The sequence below is a fragment of the Necator americanus genome, chromosome V (genome assembly GCF_031761385.1).
Source record: "Necator americanus strain Aroian chromosome V, whole genome shotgun sequence".
Lineage (NCBI taxonomy): Eukaryota > Metazoa > Nematoda > Chromadorea > Rhabditida > Ancylostomatidae > Necator > Necator americanus.
The window spans coordinates 33,173,824-33,184,383 of NC_087375.1; the positions used below are offsets into that span (position 1 = coordinate 33,173,824).

Here is a 10,560-nt window from a genome sequence, read left to right on the forward strand (position 1 = left end):
TAAGTCGATAATAAAACAATAACTAAATAATAGTAGTAATAATAATAATTAAAAATATTTTCCAGTATCACAAATCCGAAATAGTGCTGATAGGAAGTTTTAGCTAATTTTAAAGTTAAAGAACATATGATATAACAATGTAAAACAATAATACAATACTTTTTTCTACAAAAAAAATGTTTTCCAGTGTCATAAACCCGAAACAGTGCTAGTTTAAATTTTTTAGCATGGAAGCTTTGCGACCAAAACAAAAATTTCTCTTAACCCCGAATAGGATCAGTATCAAACTTCTGGTGAAGCTTTTTTCGGAAAAAAACCTGGATACGTGTGATGGCCATTCAGTGAACTGGAACTGAGAGGATCCATTAAATTTAAACCTATTTTTTTGAATTTTAAACTTAACTAAATTAAATTACCATTAATATTAAACTGTTTTCTATGAAATCATGTAATTTTAAACTTTTTATTTCGTTAGCTCTAGTTTTTTTCTGGTTTCTATGACCCTTTTTCTTCTAAGCAGGGCGTTTTTTTTCTTTTATGGCTTCATTGTAATAAAGGTGTTCGCAAAAGTTCAAATAGAAATTGTACCCGGTAATAATTTTTCGCCGTGGTCACAATTCTTTAAAAAAAAAACTGAGATTAAGATCAATCACGACTTTGCTGGATACAATTAGCCGCCGCTACAAAGAAAAGGGGTTCCCTTGCAAGGACCGTAGCTGAGGCATACACTATTCGCTTTTTTTTTCTTTCTCACGTCCGCGATCACTAAAAGATTGGCTCTCACTGTGAGATCCAAAGTCGGCGGCGAAGGAAAGGAAGAATTGAGGATAAGAATGAATAACAAAGCTTAATGTCAACTTTTCTGATCAAATATCAACAATGAGTTGTAACTCGTGTAGAGGAAAGAAGTCTCCGTAGATGAAACTGTAGAGGGACTGACGGATGCTGCGTCGGTTGCGACACGACCGATTTTCGTTCTCAGACTCTGGCGGTGCTTTGAAATTGCTGCCGTTGGCATGGTGACGACGTGGAAGTCCGCGTATGCAAAAGTCGTTAACAGTTTAATTGTAAATAACTGCCGATAGGTTGCTATGTGGACGGAAGAGGCGGAGGCTAACGTTTCTTTACGCGACGTTCTTGTTGCTACATCTACAGAATCCCCCCGTCGAGCACCGCAAATAGCTCAATTAGCCGTTATACTGTTGATTTAATGATGAATTTTAGTCACCTGCAACCTTTTCTATAGACCGTAATGAGCCAGAATTCTATGAAAAAGTGTTCCTGACATCGGCTATAACTGAAAATTATGATAAGCATCAGCGTTTCAACGATAATTAGTGTTATTTGAGGACGAGATTCACCTTCTCGAAGCCGCGAGGAGGTTATATGGAAAAAGACTGTGAGTTGAACCACTGAAAAAGGAACCGAGAACCTAATGATGACTTTTACTACAAAATTTAATGGTACTGTACGAGACCACGGATCTCCCTCACTAGAGGGATCACAGCCGGTTAGTCGCGAGGCTACGTGGCGCGTCCCCGGGTGGCGGATAGGGGGCTAATCGCGGACCAAAAGCGACCTTGTGCTTTCCCAGAGACGCAGGTGGATTCAGGGGATAGACTCCCTGTTTCTGCTGAGCCAGGACTGACTCATGACATCCTTGTATCCCGCACGTCGGTCCGGCCAAAAGCCTGCAATCAAGTGACTGGGAGGTGCAAGGGAGGCGGTTTGGAGTCGCCTCCAACAAATAAGCTCCACATGTCCACTCCGGGAGAACGGAAGTTCTCCCAGAAACTCATGGGACTAGAGGCTTGCAACCTGCTCATGGGTTTTAAAATTTTTACGCAAAACACAGTAATAGAAAAGAGTCTCCTGATTTCGAAGGAAAGCCTGGTACGGTAGCGCCAGGTGGGACGGGGTTGCAGGAGTCATGTAGGCTGCCGAAACGGAAAAGGACTAGGATGGCGATCTGTACTTATAACGCACGTACGCTTACATCAGAAGCGACCATCGAATATCTGATGATGCAAGCCAAGAAGATCAAGTACGATGTCATCGGACTGACCGAGACGAGACGACGTCACCCTCTCAACGCCGTATATGAAACTGGAGAAGAAATGTTCTTAGGAACATGCGACAGTAGAGGTGTTGGTGGAGTCGTCAACACAAGAACGGCAAAAAACATCGACTCTTTCGAACAACTTACGACCCGAATCGGACGTCTGCGGATGAGAAGATGTGGTCCAACACCAGCTTTGACTATCTTCGTCGCTTACGCTCCAACATCAAGTACGAAGAACTTAGACCATTTACAAGGTCATCATTGGCATTTCAACGCCAAAGCCCAAGAAACGCTGGAGGAACTTCACATCGGGACCCACGGCCTACAATGGAATGACCAGGGGGAGAGGCTCCCCGAGTTCATCATGACGACTATGACCATCTATGGGAATTCGCAATTCCAGAAGCCCTCCTCCCTACGCTGGATGTGAGAGACACCCGGTGGAGGGTACCGTAATGAAATAGACCACATCATCGTCAATAAAAGGTTCTGCCTGACGGACGTCGGTGTTGTACCAAAGTTCTATACGGGATCGGACCATCGCCTCCTCCGAGGAAGATTTTCCCTCACAAGGAGAGCAGAGAAAGCTGCCAAGTTCAGAGGGAGAAATCCCAGGACTATCATCAACTGGGATCTCTTCGCTACGTTAGCCGGCTTTTGGGAAGATTCCGCAATGGACAACATCGACGAGGAATATGACCGGCTCGTTGAACACCTTCACGACTGCGCGAAGAAGGCTGAGAGTTTTAAAACCACCAAGAGACGCCTGTCTCTTCAAACTCTTGAGCTGATACGCCAGCATGGAGCAGCACGAGCCGCAGGGAACCAAGAACTCACGTCAGAGCTCGCAAGGCTTTGCCGAGAGGGGATAAAGGAAGATCTTAAAGAGAGAAGAGCAGAAGTGCTGGCTGAAGCTGCAGAGGCGGGGAAAAGCATCCGCTATGCCCGTCGAGACTTCGCCAGTCGCAAGACGAGGATGACTGCTATCCGGAACCCAAAGGGAACAGCCGTTGCATCGAGAAGGGGGATGGAGAAAATCATCTACGACTTCTACTCTGATCTCTTCGACAGCCATGTCCACTTGTCTCCTCACCATCTGAGGGAAGATGGACAAGTCATTCCAGACGTTCTCCCGTCCGAAATACGACATGCTATCATGTCGGTAAGAAGTCGTACTGCACATTTTCTTGACAGAACAAGACCAGAACAGCTGAAGAACCTTTTGCCAGTACTAATCAACACCCTGACGAGGCTCTTTACACGTAACCTGTCGGAATGCAAGGTTCCTAAACAGTGGAAGACCGACAAGACCGTGTTGTTGTATAAAAAGGGAGATCCACATGACATCGGCAACTATCGTCCAATCTGCCTACTGTCCGTCATCTACAAGCTCTTTACAAGAGTGATCCTTAATAGGATTGAAAAAGTCCTGGATGAAGGACAGCCATGCGACCAAGCGGGGTTTCGAAAAGGATTCAGCACGATTGACCACATTCACGCTGTTTCAAAACTCATCGAGGTATCACGAGAGTACAAGATGCCGCTCTGTCTCACCTTCATCGACTTGAAGAAGGCCTTCGACTCAGTTGAGACGGAAGCGGTCGCGGAAGCCTTGGACAACCAAGACGTCCCTACTCAGAACATAATGGTACTTCGAGAGTTGTACAGTAACTTCACAACCGGAATTTCGCCATTCTACAATAACATCATCATTGACGTGAAGAGGGTGGTCCGACAGGGTGATACAGTTCCACCCAAAATATTTACAGCCACCCTCGAGAACGCAATGCGAAAGTTGGAATGGGACGACATGGGAGTGAAGGTTGATGGTCGGCAGCTACACCATTTGCGCTTCGCTGATGACGTCGTACTGATAACACCTAGCATCAGCCAAGCGGAACGAATGCTGACCGAATTCGACGAAACATGTGGATGCATCGGTCTTCAGCTGAATCTCCAAAAGACGATGTTCATGCGGAACGGATGGGTCTCGGATGCCCCATTCACGCTAAACGGAACGAATATATCCGAATGCACAAGCTACGTTTATCTGGGTCGGGAACTGAACATGATGAACGACCTGACCCCCGAGCTGGGCAGGAGGAGACGAGCGGCTTGGGGAGCGTACAAGAGCATCGAGGATGTAGTGAAGAAGACCAGGAACACCCGACTCCGTGCTCACCTCTTCAACACCACCGTACTTCCTGCTTTGACCTATGCTTCGGAAACCTGGGCATTTCGCAAGCAGGAAGAAAACGCGGTGAGCGTCATTGAACGCGCAATTGAGGGAGTGATGCTAGGAGTATCCCGTTTCACGCAAGTGAGGGACGGGATTCGAAGTTCTCTCCTACGTCAGCGATCGAAGATTAGAGACGCCGCCGCGTTTGCCAAGGTAAGTAAAATAAGGTGGGCCGGACACGTGATGCGCTTTAATGACAACCGTTGGACCAAAGCCGTGAGCGACTGGGTTCCCCGCGATATTAAGCGCACTAGAGGAAGGCCGCCGACCCGATGGTCAGATTTCTTCACGAAACCCTTCAAAGAAAAATATGATGCTCTTCGTGTCCCACGCGAAAGGAGGAACCACTGGGCTACTCTGGCACGCGATCGGGAAAAATGGAAGAATTACTGGCATCGACCACGTCGACCACCACCCGTTACTCGACCAGTTCGAAGATCAACGGGAGTCAAGGTGATCAAGGTGACTGTACGAGAGGACTCACTATTTTAGCCGTACCATGCGTATAATCCATTTTTGCGCAGTGAGAGGTATCCTCAGATGTTTTTTCAAAAATTTCTTCCAGAAACTTATTAGACTCTTCACCGAACTGAAAAGTTATTTTTTTCCAAAGAAAAATCAAGAAATCACTTCCAACGTAAGAGAACCTGCAGCCAGATACTGCAATTCTCTTTTGTTAATGTCTTCCACGTTCCTATTCATAATATATCCAATTTCATTAGGGTGCTAGGCTCCTGTGAATAACCACGGAATTATATTAATGTTATTTGATTGCACTCCTGCTATTCCCATTATCCGCTCATATTATAATTTTTTATTCAATAACGATGAGTAAAAAATGAAAAGCAAAACTGGAAGAAAGTGTGCGTCTTGCAAGTTGAGTGAAAAAAAATTAACATGGTACCAATTTACAATTATTAGGTTGGCACATAAGAGTAATGGCGTTTTTTTTTTCAAAAATTAATTTCATGCACAGACAAAAAAGAATTAAGCGTTACGTAACATGTTATTTGAGAGAGCATTTTTCTCTCTACTAAATTGTGTTTTTGGTTTTTCATGCTGATTAAATTCGCCTTAATTTTAGAATCAACACTACATTTTGTTATTACAATTCAAAAAATTTCAATTTTTTTTTATCTTCTTTATTCTACTTTCATTCGGATTTTTTTAAAATTTTCACCGATTTTTAATTTCTCGAAGAAAATGTTTAATTTATGATCATAATTTAAAACTATGTTGTTATAACTATATTTTAGCTTCGAACTACCATTAAGCTCGCATAATCGATGCATTTACAGTAAATTCGTAAATTTTATTCAAAAAACTGAAAGTGTCACTGAGAGAAACATGGGAAATCAGTATAACAATGAAAGTATAATGAAATCCACTTCTTCGACATCGCAACTTTTCCCGGAATCGAAAATAACTTTCACTAACTTAACGACATTTCCATTCGTTTTAGTTTTAGAGCTCAAAAATCGGCTTATTGACGTTACGTCAGCTTGCAATACCTCGTTGTTACCTCGTTCATGAAATACTCATAGCTAACTCAAAAAAAACATTCCTTTAACATTACAAAAAAAATTTTTTCTGCGAGGAATTTGTAAGCCGCAAATTATTGGAGAAGAATGCAACTCTTTATACGTAATTATGAATTGCTTTCACTGAAAACTAGCAGGAAATTGATTATCATTAACTACAACTACAATATTATTAAGGGTAAAACTAAACATGTATAAAAGAAAAAAGACGTGCGTTTAGGCAGGATCGCTAGAAGCAAAAAAAAACTAATCTGAGAACTCCACCAAGGAATTGAAAAAGACAATACATATGCACTTGTTTTCCCCTCAAAAAACAAGTAGAAATAAAACAAGATTCTAGTCACCCGTACTTATGTCCACTCAAGCGACCGCGTCGCACCCGCTGCAATTTGCGAAATTCGTCGTCCAAGTCGCAAATTTCCCGCCCTCTATTCAAGAACAATCCTAGATTGCCGCATTGAACAATATTAAAAACGCAATTAGTAGTTTGTCTCTTAGGATCGGATGTTTCGATAAAATTTTCGAGGAAAATAATTGAAGGGACCTACTGAGAACCTTAGCAAGAGTGATTATTCATTGAGATGGAATAAAAATGACGTCACGGGGTTGACGAATCGCCATTGGATTCAGCCTGCGCCTTCAACTTTAAGTCAGAATCTCGAATGAGGGATGAGAGGTTTGGTTGGCACTAGGTCGGTGTCGAGCCATCGATGATTTAGTTGCAGCCGAACCTCCTCCCGACTGCGCTACACTCCCCCTAAATATTCACTCATGGAATGCAATAATTTAAAATAATTCCAGCATCGGAAACAAAATTCCTCATTTCTCTGGAAAAAAAAACCATTTAGGAAAAAATATGTTCACTTTGGAAAGTTTCAAATATACACTGAACAATGAGAATGACAGATATAAATAAGTAATGACCTCAGTAAGTCTAATTTGGGGTTCTTGGGAAATTTTTGGAAAAAAATATCAATGGTGTGAAGTTTATTCAATAGCCTAAGGATTTGCAACGGTAAGGATAAGTAACGACGCTGGTGGAACTCTTCGGGCAGCCATTCCAAGTTTCAGGATTATTTCCATTATTCACTCGTGAATCTTATGTATTCTTATGAATATGGGGTTATAAGTGATATAGTTAATATAGTTAGTAACAAACAAAATTTTAGAAAGAGAAAGAGGTAAAAATGAGGATTTGAAACGGTAAATGAAATACCGTAGGTATTCCTCGGATCGATAGGTTGATGGTGTTGGAGAAGCGAAGAAAAGTTGGCGGGAAATGGATGTCGATATCGAAAAAACGCTGACGTAGGCGATCACGATCAGTAGTTTTTGATCTACAGTCAATTGGATATGGCTGGATAACGTTGCTCCAATCATCCATCACCAACTGTCTTGTACATACTCAAGATTCCGTCCCTTTAATTTATATTTTGATTTCGCCCCATTCATTTTTATTCAGATTAGCAGTTACTGTATTCCTTGATTTTAAGGGTTCAATAATCCCTCTCAATGTCTCTGGACCTCGTTCTCTCCGGATCTCATATTTTTACTAAGAAGAATGAGATGAGCATAGATATGCATCTATTGCTATGATCAAAAAATAGTAAGACGTTTTAATTTAAAATTCCCAGGTTCATCCAAATCCATAAACTTTTTTTTATGTTCTCACAACCTTTACTGACCTCGGTGTCCAGCTTCATGACAACGGCGTCAATTTTTAATGAGTTAGGCTTTCTGATGTTTGCCTCCGAGAACTCCTTCCTTGCCTTTCAACATGAGTTTAAAAAAAATCAAAAAAGATGCTAGAAGAATAAGAAATATTGTTTGAGCGTTATGCGTATGTGTTATGTGTCATTTCCGTGAAGCAATATACCTCATGAGGTCGAATTTGTAGACAGAAAAAAACCCTGATTTTTTTTCATTCATCGTTTCACACGGTTTTGGTTGTTCGCGCAAATTTTTCGTTAGAAATTCCATACAAATCGTTCCGCAACCGACCTATACACCTGATTTGACCACGAGTGACTTCCGGCTGTTCCCGAAACTCAAAAATCACTTTGTGGTCATCGTTTTGATTCGATTAAGGCGATTGAAACGGCATCGAAGGAGGCGCCCAAGGCCATCCTGGAAATCGAGTGGTAAGAAATTTTTCAAGGCTTGGAATAGAATGTAAGTGTATAATAATGTAAGTGTATTGTTGCCGATGGGAGTACTTTGAAGGCAATGGAATAAATTTCAAAGAATAACATACTTTTTTGGTTTTTTTACAAAGTCTTGCTGCTTTTTGATCACAGTAGTAAATTTTCCCCTAGCTCAATGGCTTAGCACTCTTTTTTTGGGAGTTTTCTACAGTTTTAGAGTTTTTCCTCTCTCAGATTAGCTGTTTTATTGCTTCTCTCCTCTATAAACCTCTACTTCTTTTTCGCCTCCATTCCGCTTATTTTTGCAGTGAACGATCGACGTTTTCGATTGCAATTTGTTTTATTAGTTTTAATTCTAGAATAAAATAAATAATTTTTATACAGTATAGAATACGTTAGGGGCGGTTGTGGCGCAGTCGGTTAGAGGTTCCGCTGCTTGCAGAATCGATCGGAGGTTCGAGTCCGCTCTAGTGCTCACCAAGCCTTTCATCCCTCCCTGGGTCGATAAATTGGTACCAGACTTGTCTGGGAGGATAAAAACACTGACGTGACACATCGGCTAGCCACCGCAAGTCATTGTGTAGGCCAGTTACAAACGTTCGTAAACCTCAAACGATTTCTGAATTGAAGTGAACGTTAAGGTGCGGGTCCCAAGCGGATTGATTAACGCCAGACGCTTTGTCCACTTTATTTTCAGCTACCCTAATTGTTCGTTGTGTGGAGGCTTTGTGAGGAAAAATGTGAATGACTGGAAATATTGTAATGCATCACATTACATTATAGATTTTACGTATACCGTAATGATCGTAACGCATCGTAATTCAAGCCGTACAGCATGACTAAAAATTTTCTCGATTGTTTTGCACTGGAAGAAAATGACAGCAGAAATTTTTTTTTTGTTAAATGGTTGCGAACATGTTTAAGGTGAAATTAAATCTATTGTACTACTGTTAAACTTTTTTTTTCTAGATTTTGTTACAGATAAGAACCGATACCAGTTTTTACGATTGTGCTGACGTCAGTAATTTTTCCGCTCTCCATCTGAATCATTCCAATCCTACGTGCAGCAAATAATCGTAAAAAAAAATTAAAAATAAAACGAATGTAGTTTGTGGGGAACTTTTCCAAATTTAACAAATAAACTATTAAAGCAAGGAACACGGAAAATAACCCAAACATTGTCTGATCTTCAAAAATATTTATTCGTAGTCGAGATAGCAGAAAAAATCCAGCTTTCTTGTTTTTGCCCATTTTTTCATGTTTTTTGAACCTTTTACCATTACATAAACAATTTTTAGATATCCTTCAGAATGAATAGTGTCAAAGCTGCTTTTTTGTAGATGTAGGTGAAAAAGAGCAGGTAAAAATCAAAAATCAGAGATGTTGAAAGTGGAATCAGAAGTGAAGTCAAAACTTCGATTGTTCATTTAAATAAATTTCTAATTTTTTACTTAAAATTCAAAGAACAAAATATCAGTAATTTTTTTAGTCCTCTCGATCGTTGTTTTTTTTTTAGAATTTTACTTACTATGATGAAATTAAGCTTTTTATCTTTCAAATGGCAACAGAGGAGTCCCATAAGGATAGAACGGTTATCATCAGAACTGTTTCTTTCCAAAAGGAATGAATGAGGATTGAGGATGATTCTGAGATCCCTTTCCTTTCGTTTTTTACGTGCATGCGTAAAAACGAGCAATTATAATGTAGAATGATCGAAAAGCACCTGTTTAATTAGTGGGTAGAAGTTTGATTCTCAAATCATCTACAGCTTTTCATAATATCTGTCCCTGTTCTGTTATTTCAGAATGTTTTTGGCACGTTACGAATGGTGGTGATACACCGGTGCATCACCGCCCAATATAGATGAGAAACTGGTGCAAAATACACTCAGTGGCATTTTTGTGTGCCCCACCGATGCATCACCATTAGCAAAGGAATGTTGAGAATAAAAATAAGCATGAGAGTGTCGGGAATTTCCGTAAACATCAAACAATCGTCAGACAAGCGTGTCTCACCGGTGCATCACTTTCCCATAGGAATGCATAGTGCGGGGAATTCCCATGATTGGCCTTCAAAATAAGTCGTTTCATCTAATAATAGCTAGACAATATGTTTATGATATTCTATAATTTTATTATTTCTAACAATCAAGATTATTCCTCGCGACATCAAGCGGGAAATGCGCGCTATCCTCGGAGTATAAATCCGCGGTAGTCCCATAAAGTGTTGACTCCATAAATTTTGACGACGAGAATACTGTAAATCGCATCAATATTGCTCCATTCAGGAAAAAACCACTGGAACAGCTCTTAAAATCCAGTGACATTAAACGAAAATTATGATCGAATACGATAACTATATAACTTTTCTTACCCGTTGAACCCGTCCACTCCAAGAATTTTCGCCTAAGGTTTGCGTTATGAAAAAAAAAAACATCGAACATCTTGCGCTTATTCACAATTTGTCATGAGTTGGGGTTTTTTTCTCATTGACGGACATAATTTCGATGGCGTACGATGTTTCGTCCGTCCATCAATCGTGTGGCGCGACATCGGATCTGGAGCATCTGGAGCA

At 40.8% G+C, this 10,560-nt stretch overlaps 3 protein-coding genes across 4 annotated transcripts; 2 read left to right on the forward strand and 1 right to left on the reverse strand.

Annotated features, from left to right (window-relative positions):
• Positions 1-1,961: 1,961 nt before the first annotated feature.
• Positions 1,962-4,793, forward strand: RB195_015956 (uncharacterized protein; the record flags this gene model as incomplete). 2 transcript variants are annotated; one of them, XM_064206906.1, is made up of 2 exons in its annotated part: positions 1,962-2,488; positions 2,549-4,793. In XM_064206906.1, 2 exons carry the CDS (start codon positions 1,962-1,964, stop codon positions 4,791-4,793), a joined length of 2,772 nt encoding a protein of 923 aa, XP_064062787.1. The 2 variants fall into 2 exon arrangements, with proteins under 2 accessions (XP_064062787.1, XP_013299473.2); XM_013444019.2 differs by lacking the exon at positions 2,549-4,793 and having other exon boundaries at positions 1,962-2,492.
• On the forward strand, positions 2,736-4,793 carry RB195_015957 (uncharacterized protein; the record flags this gene model as incomplete). The annotated part of the gene is made up of 1 exon (XM_064206907.1): positions 2,736-4,793. One exon carries the CDS (start codon positions 2,736-2,738, stop codon positions 4,791-4,793), a length of 2,058 nt encoding a protein of 685 aa, XP_064062788.1.
• A 1,694-nt stretch (positions 4,794-6,487) lies between these two features.
• RB195_015958 (uncharacterized protein) lies at positions 6,488-7,222 on the reverse strand (the record flags this gene model as incomplete). The annotated part of the gene is made up of 2 exons (XM_064206908.1): positions 6,488-6,599; positions 7,059-7,222. The coding sequence occupies 2 exons, from the start codon at positions 7,220-7,222 to the stop codon at positions 6,488-6,490; spliced, it is 276 nt and encodes a 91-aa protein (XP_064062789.1).
• Between the last annotated feature and the right edge of the window lie 3,338 nt (positions 7,223-10,560).